General features: G+C 45.2%; 1 protein-coding gene across 1 annotated transcript in view; it reads left to right on the top strand.

Moving 5' to 3' along the window:
* The window catches only part of LOC135224787 (uncharacterized), a 100,158-nt gene that overhangs the window by 79,824 nt on the left and 1,527 nt on the right, over positions 1–18,807 (top strand). The window contains exons 6-7 of the mRNA XM_064264113.1: positions 16,477–16,704; positions 17,651–18,807. The exon at positions 17,651–18,807 is cut by the window's right edge and continues 1,527 nt beyond it. Of these exons, the coding sequence (XP_064120183.1) occupies positions 16,477–16,704; positions 17,651–18,807 (1,385 nt within the window). The remainder of the gene's footprint in view (positions 1–16,476; positions 16,705–17,650) is intronic.

Below are 18,807 nucleotides of genomic sequence, written 5' to 3' on the forward strand. Positions count from 1 at the left end.
ATTATCTCAAAATTTGATGTACAGCATTTTTTAAAGAGTGAAAATTCTTCAAACTTCCTTTACAAGTGGCTTGAAATTGCTCCTACTTTGTTGATATTTATAAAGATTTTCTCGTGCGGCCTTACAGCTGGTTAGGCTAGCTTCACTCCCCACGTCCCCTCCCCCTTTCAAGAGGGAGGCCTCAAATAAACCTTTGCGCCCCCCCCCCCACCCCACCCCGCCCCAAGGAAAAATGAAATGACGTCCCTGCTGGATTCCATGGGAAAACTGTCAAATAGTTATCACTTACTCTGGATCAATGGTACATTTTTGTCAAAAGATGTTGGTCTCCAGAAGGCATATATATCTATATCCAAAAACGTCTACAAAGAAAAATGACAGACACTGTGCCAAAAGAGCATGATCATTTAACTATTACATATACATTTATGCACAAGAAACGTTTTAGACAGTAATAATAGTGTGGAGAATCATTTACAGAATGAAATTTCTTATTACTTTAGTAATTTTATACATTCAACTTCCCTGCCAGATATATACTTAGCTATAGACTCCGTCGTCTCCGACAGAATTTCAAATTTCGCGGCATACGCTACCGGTAGGTCAGGTGATCTACCGCCCTGCCCTGGGTGGCAGGACTAGGAACCATCCCCGTTTTCTAAATCAGAATTCTTCTGTCGCCCGGACCATCAACATTGTTGTTGGTTCCTCTCGATTGGTTTTTCTTTTTTCACCGGCAATTGATCTTCTTGACCGACTTTTGGTGACGTATCTTAATAATGTCTGACTCTGGAATGGTTGTGAGGTTTGTGGTGAATGTAGGCGTAAGGTGAGGTTGCCGAAAGCTTCGGTAGACCCTCACACGGTATGCAAGGGGTGCAGGGAGTATGAATGTTCTTTTACTAATACTTGTAAGGAATGTGAGAACTTGAGTGAGAACGAATGGAAGAATCTAACTAATTATTTAAAAAAGTTAGAGAGAGAAAGAGTGAGGAAGGCTTCTCATAGAAGTTTAAGTAGTTCTAGATCTGAACTAATTCCAAGCTTGGGATCTTCCCCAAGGGTAAGTATTGCTACTTCTCCTTCCATTGCAGCCCCTTCTCCTATTGCAGAACCTGTAGATCCAGCAAAAGAACTTGCGGATCTAAAAGCAGCCTTCAAGTTGATGGAAAACAAAATGGCTGCCATACAAGGTAAGGCTAGTGATTTTTCAGTGGACAGTGATATGAGTGTCCCCAGTGTAGTGGAGGGGGCATCTGGTCGGCTCAGCAACGCTCCTAGGTCTAGACCTCTTCCAAGCTCACATGCCCAGAGGAGAAGGAATGTCGAAAGCCGAAAGGGGAGGTTGTGGAGAATCCCCACCGATCAGGTGTCCCCTTCGGCGGTTTCTGTGACACCCCAGACTGCCAAGGATCGCTATTGTAAAAGCGTCCTGCGTGAGTGTTTTTCGTCGTCGGGATCTTCATCACCGAGACGTGATTGGAGAGATTCAGATCGATCTCGGCCTCTCAAGAGGAGTTGGAAGGCTCCGACTATTGACTTCGAGCCCAGAAAACTTCCCTGAGGAGTCTCCCTCGGGAGTGAAGAAGGCAAGAAGAGCCATTCTTTCAACCAGAGTGAGAAGGAGGCAAGGACGGTGGAGGCTATGGACTCCTCCCCTCCTCCTTCCCCTCCTCCCGAAGAGGATAAAGAGGAGGCTACGAAGAGGTTCATGATGGCGATGCAGGAACAGATTTCGTCGTTTGTAGGAGTCCTGTCAAAGGAGCCTCCTAGAAGGAAAGACACTTCCCTTCCTATTAAAAGATCCTCCAGACGTATGGAGGTATCTGCCGCCAGGATCGATACTCCTACTCGAGGTGAGGTTTCCGGTACGAACCTGGATGAACCGATCAGACGTCTGGCACCGGCCAGGAGTGAGGAGTCACCCAGGAGGCAGGAGCCAAGAGCCAGGAGTGAGGAGTCAACCAGGAGGCAGGAGCCCAGAGCCAGGAGTGTAGAGGCATCCAGGCAGGAGGCAGGAGCCAGGAGGCAAGAGCCAGGAGGCAAGAGGCAGGAGGCAGGAGTCAAGAGGCAGGAGCCAGGAGCCAAGAGGCAGGAGTCAGGAGGCAGGAGTCAGGAGTCCGGAGTCAGGAGGCAGGAGTCCGGAGTCAGGAGGCAGGAGTCAGGAGTCAGGAGGCAGGAGTCAGGAGCCAGGAGGCAGGAGTCAGGAGGCAAGAGTCAAGAGCCAGGAGGCAAGAGTCGGGGACTCGTTCCTGGAGGTTATGACTCTTCTCCAAATAGGAGCTCCTCTCCTTCAGAACATAGGAGGTCTTGGAAGGACTCTCCTCCAAACGTGAACTTTCTCCTTCGTCTGATCGAGGGTTAGAACGAGTTGTCTGATGACGCCACCTCCTGCTAATGAGGGACTATCTAGTTATAAAGTCTTAGCCTCATTATTACTTCAAGAATTTGGAGATTCTCTTAGTCCGGCGGCTCCTCCTTCTCCTCGTTCGCTCTTTTCGAGCTCGGCTACGGCAAAATCGTCGGCCTTTTTTAAAAATGAAGCCTGCGATATCTATGAAGAAGGCACTCCATTCTTTAGATTCTTGGATGGACAAGAAGAAGGAGTTAGGAAAGACGGTATTCTGCATGCCTCCTTCCAGATTACACGGAAAGAGAGGTATTTGGTATGGGACAGGAGAGACTATGGGTCTTTCTCTACCTGCCTCTGCAGATGCCGACTTTTCCAATTTAGTGGAGGCCTCTAGACGTCACTCCTTAGGATCGGTCAGAGCGACGTGGAGCACTTCAGAGTTGAACCACTTTCTAAAGGGACTTTTTGTCACTTTAGAGGTGTTCAACTTTCTGGATTGGTCACTCGGAGTTCTGGCCAACAAATCTAAGGATCCGGAGTTTCTGAAAAACCCAGATTTTGTACATGCAACTTCCCCGGCAGATATATACTTAGCTTATGTCTCTGACGTCCCGACAGAATTCAAAACTCGCGGCACACGCTACAGGTAGGTCAGGTGATCACCCTCTCCCGCCGCTGGGTGGCGGGAATAGGAAACCAATTCCCGTTTTCAGACCAGATTTTTTCTGTCGCCGGTGCTGACAACATCGTTGTTAGTTCCTCCTGCACGGAATTCTGCTTGCTTTGCTCAGGATTGTTTGGTGAAGTATTCTTTCTTTGGCTTTGGTATACGCTGATTTGGACCGTTATTTGGATTTTGCTTAGGATTCTTCATTATGGCTGATGTTTGTGCCTGAAACTCGTTTTAGGGTTTGTGTGAAAGAAGGATGTAAGGTGAGACTGCCGAAAGTCGGCGGTGGACCCTCACACTATTTGTGTTAAATGTAGGGGGAATGAATGCTCAGTTAGTAAACACATGTGACGAATGTTTGAGTTTGACTGAAGTTCAATGGAAGAGTTTGACTGCGTATGTAAATAAGTTGGAGAAAGATAGAATTAGGAAAGCTGCTAAAAGTTCAAGTAGGTCCTGCTCTTTGGATCAGGACAATCTTTCTATTTCTAATGTAATTTCTCCTTCTGCTAAACGCAAGTTCAGCTCCTTCCCCCCGCAGCGGAAAATCGTAGATTCGTCTCGATCGGAGAAAGCTGCAATGGAAGCGTCGATCCGTAAATTGCAAAGGCAATTACGAGAAATGGAAGGTAAGAGTGAAGTGTGCAGTGAAGTGGTACAGTGTCCCCAGTGTAGTGGAGGGGGCGTCTGACCGACTCCGCATTGCTCCTAGGCCTAGGACCTCTTTCAGACTCCCATGCCACCAAGGGAGAGGGAATGTCGAAAGCCGCAAGGGGGAGTAGAGTATTCCCAACGGTCAGGCGTCCCTTCGGCAGGCCCTGTAAGCTCGTCCCAGGTGGCTGCCTTTGGACAGCTATAGACAAAGCGTCCTTAGGAAGTGTTTGTCCGACTCGGATTCTACTTCTCCAAGACGCGGATGGAGCTCCGCTTCTAAGTCGCGCCCTCTGAAGAGAGCCTGGAAGGCGCCTGCAGGAGACGCATTAGACTCCAGTCCAGAGCCTTTTCCGGAGTATTCTCCCGCTCAGAAGAAGAGAGCGATGAAGTCTCCGGTTTCTTCTCCGGAAGGAATTCGTACTTCTACAAAGAAGTTCTTGGTAGGACTGCAGGAGCAGCTATCCTCGTTAGTAGGCTCCGCTGTCTAAGGAGCCTTCTCGCAGGAAGGAACGTCTCTCTTCCAGTAAAGAGCTCTCTTAAGAGACGGTCGTCAAGTCGGCGTTCGGACTCTGGTAGGCGCCTCTCTCCTGGAAGGCGCTACTCCCCAACAAGGCCGTTACGATACGCCTCTCCCTTTCAGGAACGATCTACTACTCCGACCAGAAGAGCTTCATCTAGTAGGATCCCACATTCCTCTAGACGCCCGAATAAGGGCGCAAGCCCCTCTCCTGACAAGGATAGTCGACCCTTTCTTAGGAGTAAAGAATGTTCTTCTCCTTATAGGCGTTGTCTGAGAGATACAAGCGCCTCTCCTTGCTATCTTAAGGAACAAGATAATCTCCGTTATTCACGGGGACGCAGAGAGAGAGAAGAAGAAGTCTTCCCCCCCAGACGTTCTCGGAGAGATTTTAGCGCCTCTCCTAGCAGGCGCCATCGTGATGTTAGAAGGTATTCTTCAAACAGGCGTTTTTTATCTCGTCCAGCGCCCAGAACGGGACGCTAGCGCCTCTCCTCGCAGACGCCAGGAGCCTGAAAAGAGCAGGATGGGTTCTCTACGCTCTACTCCTGTTAGGCTTTCCTTAGGAGTTACGAGTTTGCCTTCTTACGAGAACATTCGGAAGGAAGTAAACCCCTCTCCGGGCAGGAGCCAGGATGAGAGCAGACGTTTTTCTACCCCAAGGCGTGTAGTGCCTGAGTAGACGCTACCGATGGACGCTAGCGCCTCTCTCACAGGCGCCAAGAGCCTGAAAAGAGCCTGTTCCCCCAAGAAGAGCTGAAAAGGGAAACTAGTTACGGGATCTAGCCCTACTCCTTATAGAGTTACCTGTAAAGATGCGAGCTCTTCCCCTCTCAAGCAGCAAGAACCTCCTGCCTCTACCAAACTTCCTTCAAAGGAAAAGAGCGCTTCTCCTTCTAGGACTCCTTCTCCGAAGAGGCACTTCTTCTCCTAATGCTACCTTTGAAGAGGTATCTGAGGAGGAACTTCCTGTAGATGCGGTCGTCTCCGATTACAAGAGACTGGCAGCCCTGCTTCTTCAAGAGTTCGGTGACTCTCTTCGTCCTGCAGATCCTCCTTCGCCGGGATCACTGCTTTCAAGCACTAGCTTTCCAAGTCCTCTTCGTTCGTGAAAATGAATCCGACCCTTTCGATGAAGAAAGCCATCAAGAGCTTGGAGAACTGGCTCCTCTCTAAAAAAGAAGCGGGCAAGACGGTTTTTTTCTGCCCTCCTTCGAAGTTGGCAGGTAAGCCAGGTGTCTGGTATGACACGAAAGAGCCAATGGGATTGGGGGGCCCTCCCTTCTTCAGCTGATGCTGATTTTTTCAGCGTTAGTGGATGCGTCTAGAAGACGCGCTCTTCATTCGGCAAAGGCCTCATGGGGAATGTGCGAAATGGACCATTTACTTAAGGGTCTATTTCGCACACTTGAGGTCTTTAATTTTATGGATTGGGCCTTGGGAGCTCTTGCTAAGAGAGCACAGGATCCAGACTTTGTTTCGATGGAAGTTTTAACAAGTGTACTTTCTTGCCTGGATAAGGCCTTGATGGATGGATCTACGGAGGTGGCTTCTCTCTTTGGATCGGCAGTCCTTAAAAAGAGATCTGTCTTCAGTTCTTTTTTGACGAAATCGGTGTCTCCTCTACAGAGATCCTCTCTGCTTTATTCGCCCCTGTCTAGTCACCTGTTTCCACAAGAGACAGTGAGAGTATATCTAAGTCGTTATCCGGAAAGGCTACTCAGGATCTGCTTGCGCAGTCGGCGAAAAGACTAAAACCAGCAGTACCTTTGGCCTAAAAGAGAGAAGCCTGCTTTTCAGCAAACCCTTTCAGAGGGAGAACGACGGCTAGACCCTCTCTTAGGAGTAGCGGGGACGGTTAGAGGAAGATCAGCACGTAAGCCCTTCCCTAAACCACAATGAAAAAGTAGTCCTCCAGACTACAGTAGGAGCCAGACTGCTGAAGTTTGCGAAAGTCTGGGCTCAGAGAGGGGCGGACAACTGGTCCCTCTCTATCCTCGAGAGAGGATTACCTTATCCCCTTCAGGGAGAAGCCTCCCTTAACAACAACTCAAGGGAGTTAACAGCAAGATACCGAGATTCTTTAAAGAACCAGGCCCTGCTTCAACTAGTAGAAGAAATGATGGACAAAGAGGCGATAGAAAGGGTGCAAGACCTTCAATCTCCAGGGTTCTACAACCGTCTTTTTCTTGTACCAAAGCATCAGGACAGTGGAGACCAGTCCTGGACGTAAGTGCCCTGAATTGCTTCGTTGTAAAAACGAAGTTCACGATGGAGACGACTTCCTCCGTTCTTGCAGCGCTTCGTCCAGGGGATTGGATGGTGTCCCTGGACCTTCAGGATGCCTATTTCCATGTACCTATCCATCCCTCGTCCAGGAGGTACCTAAGATTCATGGTACAGGGCAAAGTTTTTCAATTTCGAGCCCTATGCTTCGGTCTTGCCACGGCCCCTCAGGTGTTCACGGGTCTTATGAGGAATGTCGCTCATTGGCTTCATATCGAAGGAGTAAGAATCTCGTTGTATCTCGACGATTGGCTGATCAGGGCCCAATCAAAAGATCGTTGTATTGGAGGACTTGAAATTAACACTGGATCTAGTTCAGTCCTTGGGACTGTTACTAAACCTCGGGAAGTCCCAGATGAATCCCCAGCAAAGCATTGTCTATCTGGGGATTCTGATGGATTCTCGGGGTTTTCGTGTGTATCCATCAAAGGAACGACAAGAGAGATGTTTACAGAAAGTGACGACCTTCCTAGAGAAAGAACAATGTTCCGCGAGGGAATGGATGAGTCTTCTGGGGACCCTTTCCTCGTTGGAACAGTTCGTTTCTCTAGGGAGGCTACACTAAGACCCCTACAATTCTTCCTCAGAGAGAAATGGGATCAGAAGCACCAAGAGCTTTCGGACTCCTTTCAGCTCTCGAAGAGCATAAAAAAGGACCTCAGTTGGTGGTTAGAGCAACAGATTGAATCAAGGGCTCTCCCTTCAGTTGTCGAGCCCTCGACTAGTGTTATTCACAGACGCCTCGGAAAAAGGATGGGGAGCGACTCTAGGCTCGAGAAGTGTCAGGCACCTGGAATGGGGAACAGGTGTCCTGGCATATCAACAAGAAGGAACTGGCTGCAGTCCATCTAGCTCTCGTTCACTTCGAACCTCAAGTATTGGGGTTCCGTGTTGCAAGTGAATTCGGACAACACGACAGCTCTAGCCTATATAAGGAAACAGGGAGGGACTCGCTCCTTCTCCCTGTTCGAGAAAGCAAAGGAGCTTCTTCTTTGGACCGAGGAACGGCGAATAACTCTTCTTAACCAGGTTCATCCAGGGGGAGAGAAGAACGTGAGAGCAGATCTTCTGAGCAGAAGAGATCAGGTCCTTTCTACGGAATGGACTCTGCATTCAGAAGTGTGCGACGAGATTTGGACCTCTGGGGGAGACCCAATATCGACCTGTTCGCAACGAATTGGAATGCGAGGTTGGAGAACTACTGCTCTCCGATTTCAGATCCAAAGGCAGTTGCAGTGGACGGTCTCCTTCTGGATTGGAAGGGGATCGACGGGTACGCTTTTCCTCCTTTCAAGATAATAGGAGAGGTGGTAAGGAAGTTCGTTTCGACGGAGGGAACCAAACTGACCCTCATCGCCCCATTCTGGCCAGCCCAAGAATGGTACACAGAGGTACTGGAATGGATGATAGATTTCCCGAGGGCCCTTCCACTGCGGAAGGATCTTCTCAGACAGCCCCACTTCGACAGATACCACAAAAACCTCCCCGCTCTCAGTCTGACTGCCTTCAGACTGTCGAAGGACTCGTCAGAGCGAGGGGGTTTTCACGCAAGGCTGCAAAGGCAATTGCTAGAGCCAGAAGACCTTCAACTCTTCGCGTGTACCAGCATCGAAGTGGGAGGTGTTCCGAAGATGGGCCAAGTCCAGAAAGTATCCTCTTCCAGTACCTCTGTAAATGAAATAGCGGATTTTCTCCTTTATTTGAGGGAGAAATGCAATCTGGCCGTTACCACAATAAGGGGATATAAAAGCATGCTCTCATCTGTTTTTAGACATAGAGGCCTTAATATCTCGGAAGACAAGGATCTGCATGACTTGTTAAGGTCCTTTGAAACCTCGAAGGCCAAGACTATAAGACCACCTAGTTGGAACCTGGATGTGGTCCTTAGATATTTAATGTCCGAGAAATTCGAACCTCCTCAAAATTCCTCATTCAGAGACTTGACTAGAAAGTCTCTCTTTCTCTTTGCACTAGCCTCTGCTAAGAGAGTTAGTGAACTTCAGGCTTTAGAAGGAACTGTGGGCTTTAAGGAGATTCTGCAGTATGCTCCTTTAATCCCCTGTTTTTAGCAAGAACGAAAATCCTTCTAAACCATGGCCAAGGACTTTTGAGATTAAGGGACTGTCCTCTTTGGTAGGGAGAGACTTAGAGAGGACATTGTGCCCAGTCAGGATCCTCAAGTTCTACCTAGAGAGGAAGAAGCTTACTTGGTGGAAATGTAGATAGCCTTTGGTGTTCCGTAAGAAATCCTAAGAGGATGATTTCTAAGAATTGCTCAAGCGTATTTATTAAAGACGTTATCAAAGAAGCGCATGCTTCCTGTGAAGAGGAACATTTAAGGCTTCTAAGAGTCAAAGCACATGAGGTCAGAGCTGTAGCTACCTCTTTAGCGTATCATAGGAATATGTCGATACAGACTCTTGTCGAATCCACCTATTGGAGGTGCAATTCGGTGTTTGCATCAAATTACTTAAGAGACGTGCGAGTCACTTATGACAAGTGCTTCTCTCTCGGACCGTTCGTGTCTGCGGATTCGTTGCTGGGGCAAGGAGCTGAACCTAATCCTTTATAGTTAGTTAAGTTAGTATTTTTAAACGTTTTTTGGTGTTGTGTTTTTATGGTCGATTGGAAGGAGTCGTTTGGAATGCTCCTTTCAAATCGTAGTGTTAACAAATGTAGTGTGGTCAGGTGGTCGGGATTGGTTTTTTTCGTGCTCCTTGTTAGTGATTTGGACCTAGGCTCTGTCATGTAAGAGGGTTAGTCCCCGTTGATTACGACAAAGGTGAAGGCTCTACCATGTAAGTGGGCCAGCCCCATTGGTAGTCCAAGACAAGGCTCTGTCAAGTAAGCGGGCTCGCCCCCATTGACACGATCCAGAAGAGCTTTATCAGTGGTTCAGGTCTCATCCCACTGAAACTCTTCAGGCAAAGCCAGACCTCATAGGACAGTAATCATGAAGTCTTCTGCCCAATAAGGTAGGAACCAAGGTTTTAATAAGTTTATATTTATGACCTACAACAGATGTTGTTTCCCTGTTTTTTATTGTTATTTATATTGAGTAACTATCTCTTACCCGCCACCAAGGGTGTCAATCAGCTAAGTATATATCTGCCGGGGAAGTTGCATGTACAAAAATGATATTGTTAGTATACAATAAACGTTTTGTACATACTTACCCGGCAGATATATACGATGAATGGCCCACCATCCTCCCCTCAGGAGATAGGCGTAAGAGAAAAATCTGGTCTGAAAACGGGAATTGGTTCCTATTCCCGCCACCCAGCGGGGCGGGAGAGGGTGATCACCTGACCTACCTGTAGCGTGTGCCGCGAGTTTGAATTCTGTCGGGACGTCAGAGACATAAGCTAAGTATATATCTGCCGGGTAAGTATGTACAAAACTTTATTGTATACTAACAATATCATAATTCTCCATAGCGTCCTGTCCTGCATGGACAAGGCAGTACAGGACGGTTCGGGTGAAGTGGCTTCCCTTTTGGTGCTGGTCTCCTGAAAAAGAGATCAGTTTATGGATCCCTATTATCGAAAGGGGTTTCTCCGAGCCAGAGGACTGCCTTACTGTTCGCCCCTCTATCGGATCATCTGTTTCCTTCTCAGTTGGTGAAGGATATATCTCGCTCGCTAACTGAGAAGGCGACACAAGACCTACTAACGCAAACGTCCAAGAAAGGACGCCCTGTAGTGTCGACGATTAAGAAGGACTCTCGTCCTCCTCAGCAGCCCTTTCGTGGAGGTGCAGCGGCTCGTCCCCCTGCCAGAAAGAAGAGCTCTGATAAGAGAGGAAGGTCTTCATTTAGGCCCTTCAAGAAATCCAAGTGACTTGTTGCTCCTCCAAGCACCAGTGGGCGCCAGACTCCTGAACTTTGCAGGAGTATGGGCAAAAAGGGGAGCCGACCCTTGGTCAGTGTCGGTCCTGAAGAAGGGATATGTAATCCCCTTCGACAACAGCCCTCCCCTAACATCTACGCCTCGGGAACTGTCAGCGAGGTACAGAGACCCGTTAATGAGACAGACTCTCCTTCAAATGGTGGAGCAAATGTGGGAAAAAGAGGCCATCGAACTTGTGCAGGATCCACACTCCCCGGGATTTTACAATCGCCTTTTTCTAGTACCAAAGGCATCGGGGGGGTGGAGGCCAGTTCTGGACGTAAGCGCTCTGAATCGCTTCGTACAGAAAAAGAAGTTTCGCATGGAAACGTCCGCCTCAGTAATGTCGGCTCTTCGTCCAGGAGATTGGATGGTCTCTCTGGACTTGCAAGACGCATATTTCCACGTTCCCATTCACCATTTGTCAAAGAAATATCTTCGCTTTGTAATAGGAGACAAGATCTTTCAGTTCAGGGCTCTGTGCTTCGGTCTGTCTACAGCTCCACAAGTATTCACCAACCTGATGGCGAATGTGGCAAGATGGCTTCACCTAGAGGGAATAAACATCTCCCTCTACTTGGACGACTGGCTGATCAGGGCCAAGTCGGAGATTCAGTGCTTGGAGGACTTAGAAGTAACAAGGAACATGATAGATTCGCTAGGACTGCTCGTCAACCTCGAGAAGTCACAACTGATCCCCAGCCAGAACTTGGTCTATCTGGGGATTCAGATGGATTCTCGGGGTTTTCGAGTATATCCTTCGCGAGAAAGAATCGCTCGAGGTTTGTCGAGAATCTCGAGCTTCTTAGAGAGAAAGAACAGCTCAGCGAGGGATTACCTGAGCCTTTTAGGGACCCTGTCCTCACTGGAAAAGTTCTTCACCTTCGCCCTCTTCAGTTTTTCCTCAAAGAGGTGTGGAGTTGGAAGACGGGTCAACTCTCGGACATCTTCCAACTTCCACAAGAAGTAAAAGATCATCTGAAGTGGTGGATCCCTCCGCTTCAAAAGAACGAGGGCGTATCGCTTGCTCTGCAGAACCCAGACCAAGTGTTATTTACCGACGCTTCGGAGTCGGGATGGGGAGCGACGCTAGGAGCAAGGGAGGTGTCAGGCACCTGGACAAAGGAACAGGTTTGTCCTGGCACATCAATTGCAAGGAACTTGTGGCCATACACCTAGCCTTAAAGTTCTTCGAAAAGATAGTCAGAGACGGGGTGATACAGATAAACTCGGACAACACCACGGCTCTGGCTTACATACGCAAGCAAGGAGGCACGCACTCTTTCTCCCTCTATCAGTTAACAAGACACCTGTTAACCTGGACGGAAGAAAGAGGCATAACTCTCCTCACAAGGTTTGTTCAAGGGATCAAGAATGTGAGAGCGGACAGACTGAGCAGGAGAAATCAGGTTCTTCCCACAGAATGGACTCTACACGAAGAAGTGTGTCGAAGTCTTTGGTCCCTGTGGGGGAGACCTCACATAGACCTGTTTGCGACGTTCCTCTCCAAAAGAATAGAGATCTTTTGCTCTCTAGTGGAAGATCCGAGAGCCTTCGCAATAGACGCGTTTCTCATGGATTGGTCGGGTGTGGACGCATACGCCTTTCCCCCGTTCAAAATCCTGGGGGAAGTGCTCAGGAAGTTCGTAGCTTCGAAGAGCACGAAGTTGACGCTAATAGCCCCATTTTGGCCAGCCCAGGAATGGTTCACGGAGGTACTGGAGTGGATAGTGGACTTCCCCAGATCGCTTCCAAACAGACCCGATCTACTCAGACAACCCCACTTCGAGAGGTTTCATCACAACCTCCCAGGTCTCGCTCTGACTGCCTTTCGACTATCGAAAGACTTGTCAGAGCGAGAGGCTTTTCTCGCGAGGCTGCGGGCTCTATTGCTAGAGCCCGCAGAGCTTCGACGAGAAGAGTATACCAGTCAAAGTGGGAAGTCTTTAGGAGGTGGTGTAAGGGTCAGAAGCTGTCCTCCTCCAGTACCTCTATAGTGAATATTGCCGATTTCCTCCTCTTTCTGAGAGAGGAATCACACCTATCTGTCTCGACAATAAAGGGATACAGAAGCATGCTGTCTTCAGTATTCAGGAATCGAGGCCTGGACATTGCTAGCAACAAAGATCTACACGATCTTATTAGATCTTTTGAGACTTCTAAAGCAGCTACTCCTCCTAGAACACCTAGTTGGAATCTAGACGTGTGGATCCTGAAATTCTTTCATCGGATAAATTCGAGCCTTTACATCTGGCTTCCTTCCGCGACGTCACTAGGAAATGCTTGTTCCTGGTGGCTCTCGCTACAGCCAAGAGGACGAGCGAATTACACGCTCTGGATTCCACGGTTGGGGGTTGGCAAGGAGGTGCTGCATCTGTTCTTTGTTTCCAGACAATGTTTCTGGCAAAGAACGAAAAACCCGTCAAAACCGTGGCCCAGAAGTTTTGAGGTAAAAGGCCTATCTAACCTTGTAGCAGAGAGATAGAGAGATCTCTCTGTCCAGTGAGAGCTCTTAAATATTATTTAGAGAGGAAGAGACAGATGGGAGCTTGTCAACAAGGTCTTTGGTGTGCGGTGAAGAACCCCAAAAGACTCATGTCCAAGAACGCCTTGGCTTTCTTTGTGAGAAGCGTTATTACGGACGCTCACAAGAACTGCTCGGAGGAATCCTTCGGTCTTCTAAAGGTCAAGACTCATGAAGTGAGGGCAGTAGCAACGTCTTTGGCGTTCCAAAAGAATATGTCTCTAAAGAATATCATTGAGACTATATTGGAGGTGCAATTCAGTGTTTGCATCTCATTATCTGAAGGATGTGAGAGTGACCTATGAGAAGTGCTTCTCGCTAGGTCCTTTTGTATCAGCAGATACAGTACTGGGTCTTGGAGCAAAGACTGATCCTTAATTTTGTGTTTTTTTCGTACATAAACCCTCTTGTCAGATATGTGCTTGGTTTTCTATTAGCAAGCTCACTACTGTCGCACGGGAGCATAGTGTCATTGCTGGTAGGGGATCAAGGGTATGTATGGCTAGTAGGGGAGTACAAAATTTTTTTTTTTGTATATTTTGTAATGAAAGTGTAATTATGTTTCGAGTTTTTGGTTGTTTGTAAGGAGTTCGGGGATAACTCCTTACAATCTTAGAACTAACATGGATGTTAGGATCAGGTGATCGGGATCGGTTTTGTGCTCCTTGAACAAGGTGTATTGTCATGTTAGTGGAATAGCACCCAATGACAAAGGCCTTTAGGCTCTGCCGAGTAAGTGGATAAGACCCCATTGGCAGACCCACAAGAACTCTTAGCCATAGATCAATATCTCGCTGAGGCTCTTGAGGCTAAGCAGACTCCAAGGCAGTAGCCGCGAAGTCTTCAGCCTAATAAGGTAGGAACCAAGGTTTATTAATACCTACAACATATGTTGTTTACCTGTCTATTTCAGTAGTTAGCTGTCTCTTACCCACCACCAATGGGTGCTAATCAGCTAAGTATATATCTGGCAGGGAAGTTGAATGTATAAAATGATATTGTCATGTTACAATAAAGTTTTATACATACTTACCTGACAGATATACTACGGTTAATGGCCCACCCAGCCTCCCGCAGGAGACAGGTGGAAGAGAAGAATTCTGATTAGAAAACGGGGATGGTTCCTAGTCCTGCCACCCAGGGCAGGGCGGTAGATCACCTGACCTACCGGTAGCGTGTGCCGCGAAATTTGAAATTCTGTCGGAGACGACGGAGTCTATAGCTAAGTATATATCTGTCAGGTAAGTATGTATAAAACTTTATTGTAACATGACAATATCATTTTTAGTAATAGTTTTTTATTTTCATTAATATGTATCTTAACGACTATAAAATAACACGCCTTTATGCATGCTATTATACATAGCCCACTTCCTTGCTCATGAAAAGTTTTAACATGTAGTGTGGAGAAATCTTTACAGAATTATAGAGTACTATCTTGCTTAAGGGGCACGCTCACGCCATAAGGCCCCATTATAAAGTAAGTGCTTCATTCTGCTTTATGATTGAAGGGATTCACTTAAAATTTGTACCACTTATTATACAACTAATACTGAAATAATAAGTATTAAACCTCTTAGGTCATAAATTTTGCAGCCGAAAAAAGATTTTTGTGAAACTTTTCGAAAATATGGCAAAAAAAAAATTGCTTTCAAAAATAATTTTCCACACTTGTGTTTATAAATATATATGGATATACTGCATGCTGTAAAAGTTTAATTGAATTTGGTTCAGTCATCTTGGAGATTGCAGCATTTGTTTTTTTATAAAGTAAGTTTTGAGAAAACAGCAAAAGAAAAAAAATATTGCTTATCTTGTAATAACTATGAAACTGTGAGCCAGAAAGCTGATTTTTGCACAAAATTTATTCCATCATATAAGAAATATGCCCTGAAATTTGCAATACAATCATATGAATAGAACTGTGCTCTCTTGATTTATATGTTACCTAAAATTTGCATTTATGGGGATCGCGAACCCCATAGGCTACGCCCTTTTTTTTTAAGCAAATAACTGTTTCTACCTAATGATTGAAGGTTATTTCCCTCTTTTTCTACTAATAACAATACTGAATAACACAATTCCTGTTTCAGTCTTCGTGAAGATCTAAGCATTCACTTTTTAAAAAAAAAAGTAAGTTTTCAGGAAACAGCTAAAGAACTATATTTTTGGACTCATAAACAAGAATATCTGGATTCCTGAAGCTGGTTATCCCTATAAGCCGTTTTCTTTATAACGGTAGCAATAGAGAGATTGGGATAATTTAAGGAGGATTGATTATTTTCTATACGTTTTTTCACATTCGTTTTTCATTCTTTTTATCATGGGCGCCCGCACATAAGAGCATGGGGGCCCACTTGCCCCCGGGGGCAGACTGGCCATCTGGAGATTCTGGACTTTTCCAGATGGGCTGCCCAGTCTGAGGGCCGCTTGGGCAGGTCTTTAGCACGAAAAAAGGAAAGAACGTAAGAAAGGAAATAATAATAATAATAATAATAATAATAATAATAATAATAATAATAATAATAATAATAATAATAATAATAATGGACTCCTAAGAAGGCAGGATGCAACCTGGAACCTCACGCTATAAATATCAACCAGTCGAATTGGAGAACTGTGATAGCCAAAAAAAAAGTAAATAAATAAATAAATAATAAAATAGAATGAATAGAGAGACCTTAAAACAGAATATGTTTTCGCCAATTCTCAAAAAAATCAACTTATAATTATTGGTTTTCATGGAAAATATGCTGCAGGCGCCCATGCTTTTTTATTTATTTATTTATTTATTTATTTTACAATTTGTCATTCACAGTGCCGTGAAAGTGATGAACAAAGTTATCCATGGACCAATATAAACATTTATTTTAGCAATAAAGTTTCTTGATATTTTTATTTACAGGTGAAACAGTCCAAAACAGTGTATATCTCACACTTAATGCAATCAATCTAGGATCATCCATAGACTCTTTTACGTTTTTCAAAATCTGTCTTCCACAGTGCCGTACAAGCGATGAACAAAATTGTCCATGAACCAATCTAAACCATTTGTTTTATCAATATCCTTCATATGTTTATTAATTTAGTCCTAAAACAGTTGAAAACTGTCAATTCAGCTAAAATTCGATCATTCCTCGAAATTCGGCAGTCGACGCGCCCATTCAGAGCATTTTTAGACAGGATGTATACAGTATCGAGAATCATTTATAGAATTAAGGACTTATTACATTATACTAAACTGTTTATTTACATTTAGCTGTATCTTAATGACTCCAAAACACACATAACCTAATTTTATACAGAAGTACTTTCTTGCTTCAGGAAAGGTTTAAACGGAAAGTATGCAGTGGAGAGACTCAACTACTAAAGTGCTTATTATACTTAAATAATTGTTTATTTTCACTGAGGTTTATCTTAAAGAATATTAAAAGCACTTTTTTCCAGCTCCTTTTACAGGTACTGTAATCATTTAAAGAATGAAAGCGATTATGACTTTAGAGAAAACTGATTGCTATGAAGACGTGTCTTTTCTTGAATAAGAAAAACTCTACTTTCATGACCCTGCAGTCTGATCCCTCACAGGTACTGGTCAGGAGGGCAGTTTTGTGGGACAGGAGCCGAAGATTCTTCCAATGCCTCCCGTTCGGTGTTGTTGAGTACAACCACGCCCCAGGGTCAAGGTCCGTTGTGGCTTCCTTGGGGAGGCGCCTGGGGGGCACCTGCTGGCCCTCCGCCTCCTCAGCAGCAGCAGACAGCTCTTACTCCTGCAGCAGACTCCGCGACAGCTACGACGGGTGATAATAGTCAGAGGTACAATTCTGGTTATTTTCCTTTCGTATCTTAAATGACATGCACGACTATGTACGTATGTTGGCTAGTGATAGTAACCATTGGTAACATTCAGGTAATGTAACTTTGATTTTATACTGAAATACTTTATCAGACTTCATTGTGATAGACTTCAGTTCTTGGAACCTTGTCAGGTTGATATTCATTAATACAAAAGCATACTTAATTAAATCATGAAGGAAATTCTGTTAAACTTATGTAGACTACTGATAATCAATAGTAAAATTCAGATGATATAACTGATTTTATACTATTATATATTTTAGGGTGAGCTGTAACTTCTGGAAACTTTGTAAAGTGTTTATTTCATTTATATATACCCATACATTAAAGATATTTCCTGAAGGAAATATCTTTAATGTACTGATAAACATTTCTTGTAAACTGTATTCAAACCCTGTCATTTGTGAATTCCTAATAATATTCTAACAATAAACTTTATCATATACTTTTTTCTTTACATAATGCTTAACCAGACTGGAAATTTTTAACCCAGCACTGAGCAATGATAGAACAAAGTTTCACAAAAGAAAAACAAAAAAATCAACTTGCTAAGTTTTGATAAGTTTCCAGATGTTTCCAGACCACCTGTTGCAAATGGTGGCCTTAGTGGTTCCAGTACCACAACTTGGATTCATGCTAAAAAAAAAAAAATAAAAGTTCAAGACTTCTTCATTATGGTTTTGTTGAATTCATCTTACTGATTAAAAGTTAATGCACTTCAGTTAAATTGATGGGCATTGTTTTCCCAAACTTCAATGCAAAACTTCAAGAAATGACACAAGTAGTTATCTCTCTATCTCTAGGTAAATCTTTTAAGTATTTTTAAAGCCAAAATTTTATAAGTTTAGTAACTATTACAACCCTGCATGTCACTCACAACTGACATAACGTGTCTGTATTTCAGCGGTGAGGAGACACGTGCCCAATTAACCGGGGTTTTGTTACGACCGTTCCTTCCTCGGGGACTCGAGAACCGTCTCGGTCTTCGGAGACAACACCCACCCGCACACCACAATCGTCGACCTTTATCAGACCCTGGAGTAGCCTTGCAGCTACCTCGTTACCCTCCACCATTCACTGAAGGCTATTTACCACCAATGGCCTACCAAGAAGCCTTTCCTAGATACATGTGGGGACCTCCCCCCCCATATTCACAGCCTACGTCGTCAGAAAATCTGGCCATGCAGATGTCACCACATCATCATCCCAATTCTCCTACATCACCCTCGGCCATCCAAGGGCTGGTTGCGCAAGCAATCCGATCTTCGCCTGCTCACCGACCTCCAACACTTGCTGATTTGATGCATGGCCCAGCCAGTCCTACAAGTAACACCCTTTCCTCGCCTAGTGATGACTCTGAAATGTTGAGCTCTCCCTCCCAAAATCAGAGGTTGTCGCGTTCGCGTCACAAGGTTATTACAAATGACCCGGGAGGAACTTTGGGAGGTTCCAGCTCTTTGCCCTCGAGGCACCGAACGCGCAGACTTCCTTTGGGTCACGTGAAATCCCTTGGGGACGTTAATGAACACAAACACGATGAACCTTTAGAAGTGCTATTCTGTGATGGTAAAGACATTGCACCTCTTGATAAATTTCATTCACAGGCGGACTTACAGCACGATGGTTATCGTAGCAAGCACATTAAAAGCATTAGTGACCCTAAAGTAGTTTATACAAGTGGAAAAATGGAACAGGAATCAGAGTTATATTTTGCAGATGTCTCGTCATGTGTATCAGTTCGACAAGACGGTGAAGAAACTTTGTATTATTCAGAGCCTACGAGCTCTGCCAGTCAAAATACACCTTCCCCTAGTGACAAAGAAGTCCTCGAAGCCACTTTAAACCATACGTATGAACAAGTGCGTGAAAAAGACGATGACAGTTCTCACCATGCATCTGATGATACTATGATTGTACATACGTCATCGTCAGATCATAGTCTTGCAGCAGAAACCGAAAATACTTACAGTGTCGTTTCTCCACTAACAGACATGTCAAGTACCTCGCCTATGATTACAGACACAGATGCTTATTCGTGTTACACCCCGACCACTTCGGGTC

This window comes from Macrobrachium nipponense, chromosome 12 (genome assembly GCF_015104395.2).
Source record: "Macrobrachium nipponense isolate FS-2020 chromosome 12, ASM1510439v2, whole genome shotgun sequence".
NCBI classification, from domain to species: domain Eukaryota; kingdom Metazoa; phylum Arthropoda; class Malacostraca; order Decapoda; family Palaemonidae; genus Macrobrachium; species Macrobrachium nipponense.